The sequence below is a fragment of the Diceros bicornis genome, chromosome 18 (assembly GCF_020826845.1).
Source record: "Diceros bicornis minor isolate mBicDic1 chromosome 18, mDicBic1.mat.cur, whole genome shotgun sequence".
Taxonomy (NCBI): Eukaryota; Metazoa; Chordata; class Mammalia; order Perissodactyla; family Rhinocerotidae; genus Diceros; species Diceros bicornis.
In genome coordinates this window covers 59,449,418-59,468,300 of record NC_080757.1, presented here as the reverse complement: position 1 = coordinate 59,468,300, position 18,883 = coordinate 59,449,418, and the positions used below count along the sequence as shown (strand labels likewise).

The 18,883-nt window shown below is 57.1% G+C and overlaps 1 protein-coding gene across 1 annotated transcript; it reads left to right on the top strand.

Moving 5' to 3' along the window:
• Nucleotides 1-279: 279 nt before the first annotated feature.
• Nucleotides 280-7,438, top strand: CBX4 (chromobox 4). The gene is made up of 5 exons (XM_058561799.1): nt 280-1,347; nt 1,494-1,537; nt 2,673-2,738; nt 4,873-4,939; nt 5,204-7,438. Exons 1-5 carry the CDS (start codon nt 1,045-1,047, stop codon nt 6,623-6,625), a joined length of 1,902 nt encoding a protein of 633 aa, XP_058417782.1. The 5' UTR covers nt 280-1,044; the 3' UTR covers nt 6,626-7,438.
• The last annotated feature ends 11,445 nt before the right edge of the window (nt 7,439-18,883 follow it).

The window sequence follows — 18,883 nt, the reverse complement described above, 5'->3', positions numbered from 1 at the left end:
ACGCGAATTTGTGACGAATGCTGGGCTCCTCGGCCATTCGGTTCACCTTCCCTTCGTACCGCCCTGCTCTGCCCCGGCTCAGCTTCAACGTCTTCTAGGCCCTCCCCACTCCCTCTTTCGATGCCCTTCCCGGGACTCCACGAAGTCCCCTCGGGCCCCAAAGCAGACCTGGACATCCCCTGTGCCCCTTCTCTGTCCTCCCCGCCTCTCGTCCTGCTTGATGGGACGGGGGGTGGGGGGGTGGGGAGTGGGGTGCTGCTAGAAACCAGACATCGCGCCTCTGCCCCGCCGAGGAGAGGACCGAGGGTAAATTGGGAGCCGATCAGGATCCGGGGTGGGATCGGACTCGGAGCCCCGTTCTGGTAAGGTTCTTGAGCGCTAGGGCCCCAGGCTGGCTGCTTTTCAGTCCCCTTCCGCGTCTCTTTGCGCTCTCCTTGGCGATCCTTTGGACCCAGTTTTCTCTCTTCTCCATGTCCTTTCTCTTCCGTTCCTTGCCTTCCTAAATGCCCAAAGCCTCGCGGGGCCTGGCGGCGGGGCACAGAGAGTGGGGGCGCGTGTTGCCCCTGCCCCCGATTCCGCCCCCTGCCGATCGTTTCCCATGTGTCTGCACATGATGCAATTCAGTGCAACTGGAAAGTGCAGTGGATGCTTCCGTGGCCCCCAGCAGGGGTCCCAGGGCGGTGCACACTGAGAAGGAGAGGCGAGGGGGCAGGCCCAGGCACTGGGCTGCAGGGAAGGGACCGCTGGCGAGACCCTCCCGGCCCTGTCAAGCTCTCCACCCCTCTCCGCCCTCTGCCGACACACCTCTCCGGCCCAGTCCCGCTCCCTCCCTCCAGCCTCCCTCTCCCAGGCTCACGGATCCCTCCCCCCTGCACCTCCCCGGCGCCCTCCTCCTCCCGGCCCCCTCCCGCGCCCTTCCTCCTCCCCCCTGCCGCCTAGGCCCGGGGCCTCCGGTAGGCCGGGCTGCGCCAATCCCGGCCGCGGCCCGCCCCCTGACGCTGAGCTGGGCCCGGCGAGGCCCCGCCCGCTGACGTCCGGATTTGCATGAGTTCTTGTGCAGCCGCGGCCCGGGCTCAGTTGTCTGAGCGAGCGCGAGCCGGGAGCCGGGGTGGGCGCGGGCAGCGGCGGGCGGCCAGGCTGTGCTGGGCGAGCGGCGGCGGCGGCGGCGGCGCGGGCGGCGGGGGCGCCTCGGCCGGGGCGGCAGCGGGGCGCCGGCGGGAGCCAGCAGCGTCTGCAGCCGCGCCGGCCGCCCGCGCCCCGGCGCACTCCAGCTCGGCCATGGAGCTGCCAGCTGTTGGCGAGCACGTCTTCGCGGTGGAGAGCATCGAGAAGAAGCGGATCCGCAAGGTAGGGCGGCGCGGGGGCGGCGGCGAGGCGGCGAGGCAGCGACGGCTGGAGCAGCCCGCGAGGAGGCGGGGAGGGGGTGGGGAGGTTGCGGGCCGGAGCCGGGGATCCCGCGGAAGCTGATGGAGTGCTGTCTCTTTCCCCCTCAGGGCAGAGTGGAGTATCTGGTGAAATGGAGAGGCTGGTCCCCCAAGTAAGTAGCGGCGGAGGGGCGGGGGAGCCGGGTGCCGAGGCGCAGAGCTCGCGGGCTCCGGACCCGCCGAGCTGGTGGGGTGGTGGGGGGAGCGGACGGGAGGCGGGGTGGAGGTGGGGTGGAGGGAGGAGGGGGTGGGGAAGTCGGTGGCAGGCACTGGGGAAGCCGAGCCGCCGAGCCCGAGCCCGGCGCCCTGTGTTGTGCTCCGCTCTCCGGGAAATGCCATCACTAATTTATGCGCTAAAAGGAGCCGGAGGAGCTGGAGAGACGCGGGGCCGAGCCGGGGAGGCCGGCGGAGGGAGGGAGGGCGCAGGCACTGACTGATGTGCAGCAGAAAATGGCTCCTTTCCCCTTTCCCTCCACCGAACGGCTCCATATTGCAAAACCAAAAAAAAAAAAAAAATTAAAAAGCGACGAAAATGCAATTGTGTGCCTCTTCCCTCCTAGTGGTGCAGGGAGAGGGGAAAAAAAGGCAGAAAATGTTGGGAACTGTCACTGCGGCGCTTTTGGTGGGGAATTTTTTTTTTTTAATTTGAAATGCGAAGGCACCGGATGGAGACAGACGCGCAGGCACACGCGCACACACACACTCACACACACAGAGAGAGGCATATTTTTGTGTTGCTGAGTATTTAGGGGTGCTTGCCCGTGACAGCGGGCTCCAGGGCCGCCAGGGGGTGTAGGGGGGGCCGCTTGGCTGACGGTTATCGGATTAGGGGTCAAATGGAAAACGGCTGAAGCCCTCGCGGATACTCGGGGCTGGGGAGAGGAGGAGGGGACTGCGACTTTGCCTTTCGGCTGCTTTGCACGCAGGGTTCCTGGTGAGCAAAGTGGCTTTGGAACATATCGCAGTAACATGCTTAAAATTCTTGACAACTGCAAAATAAACGGCTAGTTTCATTTTCTTTACTCCTCCCCTTTCTTCCTGCCCTTGTGTGTTTACTTTGACTTGGAGGGGTGGTGTATCAGGGATCGTGTCAGGCCTGCAGAAATCTACCCTCCACCCCCCACATCCACAGCTAAATAGCTTTCGGTTCATGAAGACAGAGTAGGGCCTTATGTCATTGCCCACCTGGAGGCTGCAAAGCTGGCTCGGTTTTTTTACGCCGTGTCCCCCTCCCTTTTCCCTTGCAAGATATAACACGTGGGAACCCGAGGAGAACATCCTGGATCCCCGGCTGCTGATCGCCTTCCAGAACAGGTGAGCGTCCCCCAAGCAGCCGCCGCCTGCAGCCGTGACCGTATATGGGAATGGAAGAGTGGGCCACGCAGCAATAGGAAAGGGGGAAAGGGCCAGGAGAGGCCCAAGGGGAGCCCCATCCCCCTGACGGGCCTGAACGGGCACGGCAGCGGCCTCGGCTCCTCTAACCAACGTCCTTGGCGGTTGCTGCAGCCTGGGGGTGGGGGCGGGGCAGGGCCGGAGAAGGCAAGGCTTGTGTTTTAGGGGAACTGCGGAAAGGGTGTCTGGGGGTGGCCCTACAGTTGCCTGGAGAACTCGGGGCTGCTCCTGGTTCCCCGCGGGCCCCTCTCCCGTCTCAACTTGGAGCCCCACCCCCGGAGCCTAGGTGTTGCTTTCCTGCAGCCACTGGCCGCTTGGCACCGGCACCTCGCCGGGCAGCTCCAAAGGAGCTGGCATTGTGAAACCGCTGGACGTCACGAAACTGAACTTAACCTGTTGGGGGCTGGAGAAAAGTTGACGAGGCCTTAAGCCCCCACCTTCACCCCCCAGGGAGCTTGGGATCGGTAGGGGGCGGATTCTGTCTGGCGCTGGGTGCCCTTCACACCCCCCGCTGGGCCACTTGGTGGGTCTTGGCCCCCATCCTCAGGGCAGGGGGAGCTTGGCTCAAAGGATGTGGGATGGGCGCTGCCTGGTGGTGGAGGGGTGGCTTCTGACGAGGGGCTCATCCTTGTGCGCACAGATGCTTGTCACGCTGCAGCTGCTGCAGCTGGATTCACCGCCGGTTCCTCTCTGTTTCGGGGAGGACAGAAGGGGGAAGGGCGGGTAAGGAGGGGAGGAGCGCCAGGAGCCCGCGGAGCTCGGCCACCCCGCTGCCTTCCATTCTCCCCTCCCCCTTTTATTTTGCATTATTTCCTGTGGCGTGTTTGGCGCTAAAACTGTAAACTCTAGACCCTGGGAGCGAGCGACCATCGCGGAAGTTGCTCTCCCTCGACGCAGGGGGGCGCCGTGAAGGGATCCTGCTCCAGTTCCACCTGGGGGTTCACCACTGTGTAACCATGTCAGTGGCTGATGCCATGTTGCATAATGGGTCCCCAAAGAATTAAAATGCAGGCTGTTGCAATGCCATGCAACTTCAGAGTCAGACCCCGGCCCGGGGTCCCCGGGCATGGCGGAACTCCCCTGGGTTAGCCCACGGGCAGGGGGTGGGGTGTGCCTAGGGTCGCTGGATAGCGGGTTTCTGACCCGGAAATGGGCTGCAACTTTGGCCAATGCTAGAGAGGCACCCCCTTTTCCCATGGAGGGCCGGGCAGTGCTGAGACGATCCGCCCCCTAGCCTCGGGTCACCCTCGGCCAGGCCGCAGGGGGAAGCCTGGCAGCTGTATTGACCCGAACCACCGCCCGTGGGCTTTATTAATGATTTGGACATTGAGGCAGCCGGGAGCCGGGCTCGGTGAGGAGGCTGCTCGTCTGCGCGCCGCCCCCGCCGCGCCCCGCCGCTCCACCCGGAGCCGGTTCACCAGGTGGCTGAGAACCTGGCCAGGCCCTGGCCTCGGCGGCTGGCCCCCGCCCCCAGCGCCTAATTGGCTCATTTGCCGCTGTGTAAACAAGGGCGCAGCCCCTCCCCCTGTTTAGTGCCTGGCCTTTAAGAAAATGAGTCCTCCCTTCTGCCGGCGGCACTCGTTATCTGAATCTTAATGAGGTCATTAGCATCCTGTGCTTCTGACGGGGAGGGACGTGGTTTGCCCACACCTCATTTGGACTTGTTTGCGTCCCCTGCACCCCCACGAACACTCCACTTTGCGCAGGGCCCCGGCCCAAGGCTGTGGGCACCGGTGCTGGCAACCCAGCCCCGAGCTGCCGCCTCCCCAGGATAGAGGCAGGGCTGTGGGGGCGCCAGTTCGGATGCGGACGTCAGAGGTGGGGGAGCCCTTCGTGGAGGACCCCTTGGGCAGATAAGGGTCGGTTCGAGCATAAAGCGGGGCTCTGGGACCAGACCGAGGCGCCCAGCTGGCGGCAGAGGCGACCTTCTGCCCTGAGCTCTTGATCTCTCTGGGTCTTGCTGCTCCCGAAGGGGGGCGTCGCCGCAGGTTCCAAGCCTAGCAGGAGGGAGGCGACCCTGAGGCTAATAGCGCTGCCCTCTGTTCCCTCCCCTCAGGGAACGACAGGAGCAGCTGATGGGATATCGGAAGAGAGGGCCGAAGCCCAAACCGCTGGTGGTGCAGGTGAATACACTCGCTGGCCCTGGGGCCACCCCCAAGTCTTTCCCTTGATATTGCCACCTGAGCTGCCTCCCGGCTGGACGAGGGGGTGTGGGTGGTGGTCTTCCTCCAGAGCTCCCGTTTCCACTTCCTTTCTACTTGACCTCCCACACCCGCCCACCATAACACAGCTGCCGACCCAGGGGGCGCTGGGACCCCCCTGATACTCGATGCATGCTCTGGGGCCGGCCATACCCCTCCTCTCACCCCTCCTCCCGGTTCTCCCAGGTACCTACCTTTGCCCGTCGCTCCAATGTGCTGACCGGACTCCAGGACTCCTCTGCTGACAACCGCACCAAGCTGGAGCTGGGCGCTCAGGGCAAGGGCCAGGGGCACCAGTACGAGCTCAACAGCAAGAAGCACCACCAGTACCAGCCGCACAGCAAGGAGCGGGCGGGCAAGCCCCCACCGCCGGGCAAGAGCGGCAAGTACTACTACCAGCTCAACAGCAAGAAGCACCACCCCTACCAGCCCGATCCCAAGATGTACGACCTGCAATACCAGGGAGGCCACAAGGAGGCGCCCAGCCCCACCTGCCCGGACCTGGGCGCCAAGAGCCACCAGCCTGACAAGTGGGCCCACGGAGCGGGGGCCAAGGGCTACCTGGGAGCTGTGAAGCCCCTGGCCGGTGCGGCTGGGGCTCCAGGCAAGGGCTCTGAGAAGGGCCCCCCCAATGGGATGACGCCGGCCCCCAAGGAGGCGGTGACGGGCAACGGGATTGGGGGCAAGATGAAGATCGTCAAAAACAAGAACAAGAACGGACGCATCGTGATCGTGATGAGCAAGTACATGGAGAATGGCATGCAGGCGGTGAAGATCAAGTCCGGTGAGGCGGCCGAGGGTGAGGCGCGCTCCCCCAGCCACAAGAAGCGGGTCGCCGAGGAGCGCCACCCGCCAGCCGACAGGACTTTCAAAAAGGCAGCGGGGGCAGAGGAGAAGAAGGTGGAGGCGCCCTCCAAGAGGAGGGAGGAGGAGGCTCCGGGGCCCGTGGACCCGCAGCCCCAGGACGCCGGCTCCCACAAGCCTTCCCCGACCAAGGAAGCCTTCGGCGAGCAGCCCCTGCAGCTCACCACCAAGCCCGACCTGCTGGCCTGGGACCCAGCCCGGAGCACGCACCCGCCCTCCCACCACCACCACCACCACCACCATCACCACCACCACACCGTCGGCCTAAATCTCTCCCATGCCCGCAAGCGCTGCCTCTCGGAGACCCACGGTGAGCGTGAGCCCTGCAAGAAGCGCCTGACGGCGCGCAGCATCAGCACCCCCACCTGCCTGGGGGGCAGCCCGGCCGCCGAGCGCCCCGCCGACGTGCCCCCCCCCACCGCCCTCCCTCAGCCCGAGGTCATCCTGCTGGACTCTGATCTGGACGAGCCCATAGACTTGCGCTGTGTCAAGACTCGCGGCGAGGCCGGGGAGCCGCCCCGCGCTCTCCAAGTGAAGCCTGAGGCGCCCGCGGCGGCGGCGGCGGCGGCGGCGGCCGTGGTGGCAGCTGTGCCGGTGACAGTGGCCGAGAAGCCTCCGGCTGAGGCCCAGGACGAGCCCGAGGAGCCGCTGAACGAGTTCAAGCCCTTCTTTGGGAATATAATTATCACCGACGTCACCGCGAACTGCCTCACCGTCACTTTCAAGGAGTATGTGACGGTGTAGCCGGAGGGTGAAGGGGAAGCGCCATCCCAGCGGGGGGCTTAGCACCGGGGGCCAGCGGGCGGAGTCCTCCTCTGGCCGACTGCGGGAGATCCGGGCCGGCCCCCAGGGCGAGGATGCCCGAAGCCGCAGTGCTTTGGGCTGTGGGATCCTGGCTGCGGTGCCTGGCCCGCCCCCGCCCCGCACTGGCTCCTCGCACACGGTGCCTGCGGGTCTCGCCCCCGACCTGCCCCATCCCCGCGCAGGACGAGAGCTGTGCCCCTCCCCTCCCTCGTGGACCTCCGGGACTGACAGGGCAGCCACGCGCGGCGGTCTCAGAGTTATAGTATTATATTTTAACCGTGCTAACTTGTCAAGTGCAGACTTTACTCCCGTTTGTACGTGGTGTTATTATTGAAATGTATTGTTTGAGCTCAGAAGGCCCGACCACCCCCCTTCGGGCTGATATATATATATTTATTTGTAGGTATTTATATATTGAAATATAAAAACCTAGATTTATGGAGTTTCCTCTAGATCATGTTATATTCTATATCAGACAAACTATTTTCTGTTTACCTTTTCTCCCGTTCATTCAGTATTTCGGTTGATTTCATTTCCTCCCCTTCCAGGAACTGCAATACCGGTAACCTTGGTATATATTTTTTGATACTGTACACATGGATGTGTTGTTTCTATGTGCAAAAAAAAAAAAAAAGTTTGTTAAAAAGCTAAACGAGCTCTCTAGAAACTGCTGCTACTAGAAATGTCTAAACTATAAGCTTCCAATTATTACCTGCTTGAATGTAAATATTAAATGGAGATGTTGAAAGTGCATTTTCGCTGTTGAGATTAGCGCAGAGGGAACGTCGGACGCTCGGCTCCGGAGGCGCTGGACCCCTCTCCCCACCCCACTTCCGCCTTAGGCCTCGGGGAGGAAACCTACCGAGTCCTTCGCTAAACCTTTGCAGAAGCAGAGTAGACCTGTTTCGTGGGCAGAGGCGCCCGCGCCGGCGGAGTGACCCCGCTCCCCGGAAGTTGAGAGGCGCTCCAAAGGAGAGGGGAATTCCTGCGGGGGGGCCGTCGGCGTCGCACTCCCTCCCCCCGGGCTTTCAGGCCCGCGGTGCCCATGGCGGGGGCAAACCAGGGGATCTGCGTGGTGGGGGAGGGGTGCACGGGTGAGCGGGCGGCGCGGAGACGTGGGTGGGGCTAGCCCCCGCGCCGCGCCCGCCCGGCACCTGCTGATCTTTGACCCCCACCCCCCATGACGCCGCACACCCAGACGCCGGCCCTGGTGGGGCAGGGATGTTCCTTTCTAGTAATCTCTGCCCCCGCCCGGTAGGGCAGGTTCGACGGGGAGAGGACCCTCCCACCCGCTCCAGCGTCCCTTGCTGGCATCGCGGGCCCCGCCCCACCGAGGAAGCTGCCGAGGCTCTTTCTCTGCCAGGCACTCTCCCCGGAAACCACCAGGCCAGAGGCTCCGACTGGAGGCGCAGCGAGCGTGGCCGGGGCAGGGGGGCTTCCTGCGAGGTGGATGGGGAGTGAGAGGGGGAGGAGGCCTGGCGAGTAAGGCCTGCCCACCCCCACTTCCTTCGTGAGCAGGGAGATCTGGGACCCCATCTCACCGATCCTGCTTTGGGTGGCAAGGCTGGGGCCCTTGGTGTCTCGGGGGCAGGAGGAAGGGGTTAAGGGCCCAGAGGGGGCGAGGGGAGTGGGCCGAACTCCGGGGTGCGCCTCCCCCGGCCAGGAAGCCGCGGGCCAGGAATGCAGTGGCGCGGGCAGCATTCTGCAGACACAGCGATCTTCCTCCTGGCTGGGGCGGCCGAGCAGGGCCAGGGGCCGCGGGACTGAGGGCCTGGTGGGCGCGGGGCTGCTTCGGGCCTCCCAAGTCCCTTGCTTGCCCGCCTGGGACTGAGGGGCCCGAGCCCGTGCAGGGCTTCAGGGCGGAAGAGGTCAGCGTGGTTCAGAATTGGGGGGGGGTGGTGGCGAGAAAGCGTAGTGTTGGGAAGGCCAGGGGAAGAGATAGAGGGCCAGGAGGGCGGGGAGGCCTGAATGCGGACAGTGTGGCCAGTGTTGGCTGCAGGCCACCAGCGGCTGGAGGTGGGGGAGGGGAGCCCAGCGGGGGGGGGGGGGAGGGAGCGAAGGGAAGTTCTAAAAAAAAACCGTTGGGAGTTTCTAGCCCTGGCTTTTGTGAATTGTCCCTCCCACTGCCCCCATCGCCCCAGCCCCCTTTAGAGTTGAGTTAAACACTCCCCCCTCCCCCTCCATGTAATGAATGCCCTTTGCCACCCTGGGAGTGGAGGGAGGGGTGATCTTGACTGCTCCTGGCAAACTGCCTGCTCAGTGCTAGAATTGGGCCTGTCCTTCACTGGCTGGTACACAAAGGCGCATGCCAGGCGGGATTTCATCTCCCTGCTTTTCTGGTAGAGGAGAGCTAAAAAATTGGGAGTGGGGAGGGGAGCCCCTTGTTCAGGTCTGCACAGTTGGTGACTTGGGAGTGAGCCTTAGCCCCTGGGGGTGCCCCTCCTGTCCAGTGGGTGGCCTCTGCCAGGCTGAGTTTGGGGCACTGGGCAGGGGAGGTAGAGGATGGCACTTGCAGGAGCAGGGAAGGACAAAGGTCCACTTCCATTCCCAAAAGGGTGTGGCCTGCATGTGGCCTGAGGCCTTGAAAACTGGGCCTGGTGATGGGGAACCTTCTGGAGTGGGTCTTCAAGGAGGGTGGTTCTAGGAAGAGCCTGGAACCTGAGGTCAGAAGTTGGACAATGGGACCGAGACAAACGGGTAGATCAGGAGGACCTGCAGGATGCCCAGTCTGGTGCCTGATTCACCGGTGTCCGAGACCCCCTCTGGCCCACAGGGACAGACTCTGTCGTTGCTGAGCTCCTTGGACATGCCAGGCACCACTGGAGCATCTTGTTCCATTCAGACCCCACAGGGATTGAGGTTCCCTGGGGATGAGGGCCTGGGGTTCTGATGGCAGAACAGCTTGTCCAGGGTGCATGGCCACTGCCCCATTCTGTGCTGATTCTAGAACCAAGCTGTCTGCTCCACCATCCTGTAGAGAGGTATCCCGTGGCTACTGGCCCCCTGGGCCTCTTGGACACAGGCAATGAAAAGATGTGTCCAAGGCTCAGGAGCACTCAAAGGGGGTCATGGCCCTGGCATTGGGACAGGGGAGGAGAGTTCAGTAGCTCCAGTGCTCCCTGGTTCGACTGCTTTTTCCTAACATGGGGCCTCAATGTCTATTGGTGCCCAGCATTTCACAAGTGAAGGGTCATAAACCCTCTCTCTGAGCCCAAGTTCAGGGGAGAGAAGGGAAGCAGGAAGCTGGGATCTTAACCCTGCACACTAGGAGACCCAAACTTCTTTGTGTTTTCTCCAAATGAATCTTTCTATGGGACTGAGCCTTGACCATAGAGGCTGTGACCCACTGCAAAGAGAGGGCACTTGTGTATCCATCCACCCTCAGAAGCTGGTCCCTCCTGCACCAGCTGGTCCCAGTCTCTAGCACTGGTCTCCCAGAGCCTGCACCCCCTCCCCAACTCATTTTCACAAGAGCCAAGTTCAGCCTTTCAGTGTTTGTGCTCCATCCTTGGATCCCACTGCGGTGCTTTGGAGCTCAGGTTGCCAGATTGAGCACATAAAAATCTAGGATGCCTCGTTAAATTTGAATTTCAGATGGATAATGCATAATTTTTTAGTATAAGTATGTCCCATGAAATACTGGAGCTATACTAATAATGAAAAAAAAGAAAATGTGTTATTTATGTGAATTTGGATGTAACTGAGCATCCTGGACTTTGTCTGGAAACCCTATTTGGGTCCTGAATAGTCAACATGGTCCGTCCTTGCCCACAAGGAAGTTTCAGTCCATTAGGAGAGAGACATGCAGAGAGCTGAACAACAGGGGTCCTGTCAGTGCGGTTATCATGACATCGAGCATGCTGGCGTGGCACAGAATGGTTGCTGGATGACAGTGGGGCCCTCACCTGTGATTTAAGGAGGGGGGGGAGTGTGCATGTGACAGGCCCTGGACAAAGGAGTGAGGGAAGACCAGAATCCATCCCTCTGCCTTTTGGCCCACCTTGGGCTCCTGAATTGAGGCTCCTCCCCACACCCACCCACCCAGAACAGCAAACTTCTAGAACATACAGGGAAGGCAGAACAGATCTGGTTGCAGTACCCACTCACCTCACCAAAAACCTTTCCCTTCCCAGACTTCAGTTTCCTCATCACCTTCAAAGACGTGCTCTGACGTGAGGACACACTGGATCAGGAGGGAGCCGTGAGCACCTCTGGAAACCCCCTAAGTAAACACTCAGGTTATTTTTTTACCAGGGAACATCAAACACCTGTGTCAGATCCAAACGCCTTCTAACGACTTCTGGCCCGGAGCCTCAGCTTGACCGAGGGACAGATACCCAGTGATGTTTGCCTCTGTACCCGCTGCCAGCCCTCCCGCCCTTCCCGCTCCCTGTAACCCAGTGGGCACCACCAGCCCTCTGCATTCTGCCCTCACTACCTGCTTAGTGGATTACCCGTTGACCTGGGACCTCATCCTCAGCCCCTCCAGTTTTATCCTGGGTCACTGAGATGACACTGGGACAGGAGAGAGGTAAGATGAGCCGCCCACCGTGAGCCGAGCCTGCACTTGTATGGAACCGAATCCTCATGTTTTTTGAAATGAGTTTCTTCTATGGTACCGTGTGATGTTTGCTGCTCATCTGAGAAGGTGAAGCCTCTGAAGAGGAAATCGTACTGAAGGCGGTTATTCTTGGATACAAGTGTCCGTTTCCTGTGGCCGCAGTTCAGAAATCCACACCCCATGCCCTCTCGCCCCTCCTCTCTTCCCTTTGCATTTAATGATAGCAGCTAACATTGATAGAGTGTTCATTCCGTGCCGGGCACTGCAGGGGGATCAGCTCATTTAATTCTCACAAATCTCCATGAGGTGGATCCCATCGTTGTCCCTGTCTTACAGATGGTAAAGTGAAGGCTAGGAGGCTTGAGTGATCTGTCCAAAGTCAAACATCCAGTCAATAGGGAAACAGACAGGGGTTCAGAGCTAGCCTTGGCCGTGCTCCCAGCTCACAGGCTTCTTTGTGTCCTTCAGAGGCCAGCTCAGGCCCCATCCTCTCCCTGAGGTTGTTCTAGATTATTCCAGCCTTTACCAGGACCAGCTGTGCTGAAACCCTGCAGTATTTACTGCCTCCCCTGACTCATTGTCAATCAATTGCACGCTGCAACATACATGTATACATGGGCCTCCATTCACCAACTAGACAGAGCTTGAGCGCCTGGAAGGTGAGGGGCATGTCTTGGGTATTTTCTGCACTCCCACAGCTTGAGCACAGTTCTTAGATAAATACCTTGGAATCAGATGCCTTGTGTGTGTTTGTGTACAGAGGTGTGTGTGTGTGTGTGAGAGAGAGAGAGAGAGAAAGGGGAGAGAGAGAGAGAGAGAGAGAGAAGGGGGCTTTTGGACAGTGAAGCTGAGTTCGGCAGTGCAAGCCATTAACAGTGTCCACAGACCAAAGAAGGGCCCTGAACTGCCCCCAGGGGTCTCTGGTTCAGAAGCCAGGGACTCAGGCTGTTCCCTTTCCCCGGTACAGCAAGGGCAGACAGGCACACACTCAGCTGCTCTGGGGTCCTGCCACCCCCTCGCCCCTCACCTGATGCATTTGTGAGAGTTTCAGGAGACTCCAAGTAATTGTGTGGTAATTGAATTTAGGGAATCAGACCCTAAGGATAATCCTGGAGTCAGTTCCAGGAAGACTCATGGTTTACTTTCCGTATTTAGCTAGTGGTACACAGTATACGGTTTCTGACAGCACAGCAGGAACTAACGTATTTAGTTTTAACGTGAGGTTCAGAATGGTAGAGATGCGGGCCTCTGATTCCAAATAACACACACACACACACTCTGTTAATGACAAGCAGGAGACACGGCACACACCTCTCCTCTATTTTCATATGTGGTCTTCACGTGAGCTATGTGGATAAGGCCCAACATGTAGAGAGAGCTCCCCAAATGTTGCCTGTGACTATTATTTCCCTTATCCAACTCTCTGCAAGTTCTCAAATCCAGGTAGGGACAGAGAGCTAGCATTACCAAAGGATGTCCAAGGTGCATGTGTATTCGAGTGGGTGCATGCATGAGTGTGCATGTGTGTGTGCATTAGGCCTGGAGGAGGCTGGCAGGGGTGCAGCCCACACTGGCAGGAACGCCTCTCATTTGCTGCCTGAGTGAAGGCAGCAAACTCCTTTCAAACGCACCCTGGAGTGTAATATTGCCAACAACTGGCCCTGACTCCTTTCAACCTGCGCCAGGTGTAATGTAAACCTCCCTGGATTTCCTCCCTTTCCTGTTTCATCTGAGAAATTCTTCACTAATTCCACGGTATCTGGTTTCTCATTGTTTCTCTCTGCTTAGACAGTCCCTTCGGGTGGGCTTTGCAAAGGTGTGCTTAACGCTCTCAGCCCTCCAAGATGGCATCGGCTCTACCCTCACTACCACCACCATCCTCCAAAACCTCTCAAAAGGGGCTGCGCTGGACGTCAGGGCTATACGAGCCATAACATCCTGGGGAAATGAGTGAACACCTACACAAATCAGAGACTGGTCCTGGGTGGTCACTTCACTTTGGTAAAGCGGTATCCAAATTGAGAAGAATGTGACAATCACGTTAAGCTCCTTTGTAATATAATGCTGAGATTATATTAATGTAACAGAACGACGGTGTGTCATCCATCCTTTGTTGAGGTAGTGCTGTTTGGGGTTGAGGACAAGGAAGAATACAGCCCCAGGCGAGGAGGTCTGGGCTATTCCAGATGCAAGCAGGGGACCATCTATTTTCCTCTGACTTTCTAAAGGAGGTGGGATTACAAAATCATGTGAATTTTGGGGGGTGGGGAGAGAAGAGCATGGCAAGCACAGTCCCTCCTATGAACAGCGGAAGCGAGCATCCTTATAGCCATTTCCTGCTTTGTTTTTTGTGCTCCCTGACTCTCCCGCCAGTGCTGAGTGGGGAGAGAGAGGAAGCACTGGGCTGGGCGAGAGAGACTCAGGACTGGCCGGGTTCCTTTCAACCTTCGGTGCGTCTTCCCACCGTCTCTTCTCCTGGCATTGAAAATTATTTATGTTTCCAAATTGCTTTTGACTCACATGAGTTATTCCTCTTGCCTGCCAACAGGTCTGGGGATGGGACAGGGTTATCCAGCCGGTGAGCTGAGAAATCCAGAGATGATGGCGAAAGAAGCACTGAGTGGAAGTTACGAGCCTTGGGATTTGGTTCCGGCTCTGTGCTGTACCATTACTTCCCCTTCCCAGGCCTAATGGTTTCTCATCTGCAAAACTAGAGGGTTGGGTGGTGTGTGAGCGCTCAGGGTCCTTGTGGCTCTGACGTCCCCTGGGCCTGTGACCCCCCGAGAAGGCACAGATGAGCTTGGCGCCAGCCTCTTTGCTGCTCCCTAAACTGAGTCTGGCTATCTGGCCACTGCTGAGCGTGGAGGGTGGAGAAGCTGCCACCCGGCCCCAAGCCCTGTAGGAAGGACTAGATGGGGTAGCAGGGCAGCAGGAATGTTTCCTCCCTTAGTCTTTTGCTTCACGCTGGTCCTTGGTGATGCCTTGTTCCATAGACCAGGATGAAAACAAATGTCTGCAGAGGAACCGGCAGGATGGAAAGTCCCTGGGGCTGGTCCAGGAGAGAAACACACACAAACACCCTGAATAATCACCGTAATCATGTCAGGGCCAGAGCAGGATCAGCTCCATGGCGAGTGGATAGGGTCACCTGCCCTCAGAGAGGAATGGGTCAGCCCATTGACCTTGGGGTCATGGGGACCTGGAAGCTTGGAGCAGAGAGGGACCATGGAGTTTCTCCTGCAAGTTCCTCACTCTACAGATGGAGAAACTAAGCTCCCAAAAGACCAAAACCAACATCAAGGCGAATTATTGATCGTTCTCTGCCCACAAGTGGGTGTGTGCATTCTAACAAGGAGCAGTGCTCATCCAATTCACCCAGTATAAAATTGGATTCTTTAATAGGAATGATGATAACAATTCAAAGTTGAATGCCATAGCCATGAGTGATTGGCCTCGTGCTGCTGCTGAGTGCCATGTCTGGCTTCTACTCTCTGAACTGTGGTTTGGGGCCCAACCCAGAGAGAAGACAGGAGGATCTGGGCTTCTTCCAATCCAGTGACCACCAAGTGGGGACAAATGCTGTTGTGGGCTCAGCTCTCCAAGGTGGCGAGGAACCTGCTAACCTCAGAACTTTGAGTTGACTCTGCTTTGGCAGAAAGATGATATTTGCTCAGCCCTGGCCAAACCACAGTGAACCTCAGCCCTGGGTCTAGGGAGGATTTGGGGTCTGTGTGTGCTCTCATGGGAGACGACCTATGGGTGGGCAGAAGGCAGCTGGATAGTGGGGAGGGGGACTTTCCTGTAGACTGTCTCTTCCTCCGAAATCTGCCCTTTCTCCTGGGCCCAGGGATGAGTTCCCAGGAGCCTGAGATCCCACCTGGGTAGACTATGATGCCTCAAAGGTCTAGCTTCTCAGAGCAAACTCTCATCAGTTCTGTTTGAGTCCTCTTGGGAATCAGAGGATGCACAAGGTCTTCAGCTGTGGGTTAACCTGGTGGCTGGTCTAAGTGGCACTTGCTCACATTTCAGTATTTTGGAGAGAGAATAGGGAAGGGGTGAGACAGGACCAAAATAAAGGGAGGAGTCAGCAGCAGGGAGAAGAGGGAACCAGAGAGGAGCACAGATAAAGAGAGCAGACACAGAGGTAAGGAGAGCAAGAGGACCAGGAAAAGAAATGGAGAATGATCATAACAGAAACAGAGAGAAGGAGAAGCAGATGAGGACAGAGACCAAAACAAATGAGGAGAGAGACACAAAAGCCAAAACAAGGCTGGGAGAAACCAAGTGATTCAAAAACGCAGGGTTGGAAGGGACCAAAGTTAACGTCACCAATATTGGGACAAAGTGACGTGTGCCTCCTGATATGATGCACTGAGAAGGACATAACATCACTCCAGTGGCATTCCTGCCAAAAATGCAGAGCCTGAATCTAACCATGCAGACAGATCAGATGTATACTCTTCAGAAGACCAAGATTAAGGAACCCAGAGCAAGGCAGAGGCCCTGTCCCAGCTTAATGGAGAATAAAAAGACAGGACACAGCATGCAAGTCACGATCCTGGTTTGGCTCTTGGAATAGGAAAAAATCCCCAAAGTAGTTATAAAGACTATTATTGAGAAATTTGACAAAATTTGCATATGGGTTGTGGGTTAGACAGTAGTGTTGAATCCATGGTAAACATCCTGATTTTGATAACTATACAGTGGTTATGTGAGTGCCGTTGTTCTTAGGAAAAACACACTACTCTGAGGAATGGAGGCATAAAGGGGCACAAATCTTCAAACTTACTCCTAAATAGTTCAGAAAAAATATGGGAAAAATATATACGTATATATATAGAGAGAGAATGATGAAGCAAATGGGGCAACACGTAAAAAACTGGTGAATCTAGATAAAGAATATGTGAAAGTTCCTTTACTACTGCAACTTTCTGTAAGTTGGCAAAAAATGCTGGTTGAGGTTTCAAAAGAGGTCTTGGAGCCTCCCCCTTAGGGATTTGGGACAGGTGCTGGCACTGGAGCCTGGGGGCGGGGCTGGGAAGAACCAGAAGAGCCTTCAGGTTCAGGTGGGGCTGATGACCCTGCTCTCCAGCAGCTGAGAACATCCGGGCGACTTGACCAGTCCTTCCTTGATGGCCTGTTTTCCAACCTTTCACCCTGTGACCTCAACACAAATGAATGGGGGTTCAGAGGGTGGGCCCATAGCTGCCCTGGGCACTGTACCAGTAGGGCCTGACCACCTCCAGCTCAGTCTCCCACCACAAAGCAGAGCCCAACCTTACTCTTGGGCCATGTGAAGAAGCAGGATGTGGCAGAAAGAGGAAAGGTTAGGCAGTCAGGCAAACCTGGCTTCTTGGGCCAGCCGCTCTGCACTCACCAGTTCTGTGCCCTGGGGCTGGGGGCTCTCTTCCCCCAGAGCTCCCCAAGCCTGGCTCCTTCTTACTCTTTAGGTCTCCTAAATGCCACCTCTTGAGAGAAGCCTTCCCTGACCCTCTGTTTACCTGGTTTTCTTCTTTAGAGCAGGCTTCCTTATCTGAGATCACTGATTTGTTTACTTGTCTGCCTCCCTCCTCCCAGTAGAGTGCAAGTCTTCGTCTGTCTTACTCATTGCTCTGTCCTCAGCCTAGAACTTGGCCAGTGCCCAGAGCTATTTGTTGAAGGAAAAAAGGAAGGAAGGGAGAAAGGGAAGGAGGGAGGGAGGGAGAGCAGTCACTGAACCTCTCTGAGCCTCAGTTTCCTCAACAGTAAAATGGAGGTGATGATTCCTGGTGCAGGGACTGCTGTAAGGTTTGCTTGGAGGCAGGCTTCAGAATGTCCTGGAGGAATGTTAGCCCAGAAGAGGTGGTAAGAAGCTGCCACTGTTAATATGACTGTCCCAGGGCTGATCACACATTCTCGCTCGGTAATTTAGGAATTAATCTGGCCTCGTGGTCATTTTTATTTAGTGTAGAGGAGTGTAGATAGGAAAGGGTGAAATATTTTGTCATGATTTGTCTGTTTGGTCTGTTTTTTTTGGATTTCTTTGTGTGTGTGATTTGGTTTTATTCAGTACTATAATGGGGGCAGAGTGCTAGAGCCGAGGTTTCCCAGCCTCTGCCCTCCAGACCCGCCAACCCAGGAGTTCTGTGAATATGGGCAGGCTGATGGGCCAAGTATGGGTCCAGCTCCCGAAGACTGCATGGGCCCCAGAAACACTTGGTCATGCTTCTCATGAAGAGATTCTAAAAGTAAAACATCCAGGCCCCCAGACTACTCTCCTCATGATGAGCTGGGTACTCCCACCCTGATTGCAGAACATGCTAGAAAAGAATCATGCCTTTCAGATCTCTCGCCTCTTGGTAATGGGAGAGAGGCAAGGTTGACAGAAAGCAGGCAGTAAATATTGCCTGGCTAACCAAGTTCTGAGTGAAAAGTGAGTGAATGGAAACCTCTAGTAGTTTAGGTTAGTTTAGCTCATAATTTGGTTTCTACCCCGGCATGTATGACACTCTGGAAACACTGGGCAGACCCCAATTTAGGCCTGTCCTTTGTCCCCCCGGAAAGCTGGCATTATGTGGGACCACAGCACACCGAGAAGCTCACCGAGGTGACCATGGCATCCCAAATGGAGCTGGTCCCTTCCTCAACCTAGTTAAGGACCAAAGAGACAGCCCTATTGAAACTCAAGCCCGAGAGAGACAGGAAGTATCTCAGAAGGTACAGGAGAAAGGTTCAGAACCACATCCACTGAAACTTGTTTACTCCTTTCTGGCTTCTTTTGTGACACTGTTGAAAGATCTAAATACACACTCTGCATTGTAGGGAATACACCACATCAGCCAATTTGCTGATCGAATCTTGGCAAGTTAGAAAGCAGGGACCATATTGACATATAGAACATTAGAGGTGATCTCCTGGCCTGCTCCAGCCGCCTCCCCAGCTGCCTGGAGAAATGAAATGTGTCTCCAACTCAAGACCAGCTGGGTCTCTTGCAGGCAAGCCATCTCTTTGTGTCATCCACGCCTTGTGCGGCAGGTATGGGAATTGCCATGTTGAATGGATTGCTGATAAAAGAAGAGACCAACTTGTGACTTGGTGTCCCAAATTCCCATCCTCAACATAAGAGTGGGAAAACAGTCATATCTATAAATAATGCTTTCAAGAGGGGCCCTTCCTGAAGCACCTTACAGCCTTGGCAGGCAGTGGCTGCTCACTTCTCTCTGCTACAAACGCAGAGCTGGCTAGTGCTCTCACTGGACCTCCAGAGGCCCATGATGCAAAGTGCTTCTTGCCTTTCTCCACCTAGCACTGAGCCAGGAACACAGAACCTTCAGCAGCCACAAGATTGTTCTCCTCTCTCCACTTGCCCTGTAGGCAAGTGGCTGCCCAGAAATTAACTTGGGTGGGGAAGAACCCTCCCAGAGGTTTCTAGTCCCCAGTTCACCCCCAGTGAGGATAAGGAGGCGCCACCAGGCTGACCGAGAACGTTTCCACAATTCCAGGCCATGGCTGTGTGCTTCATCATGCCCTGCAGGGATCCCTGTGTGTCCCCCACCCATGACTGGCCTCCCTCACCTGCTGAACAGAATGTCTCTCACTGGTAGGCACTGTGTCTCTGTCACCATCATCGCCCAGCACAGTGTCTAGAAGGCCTGGAT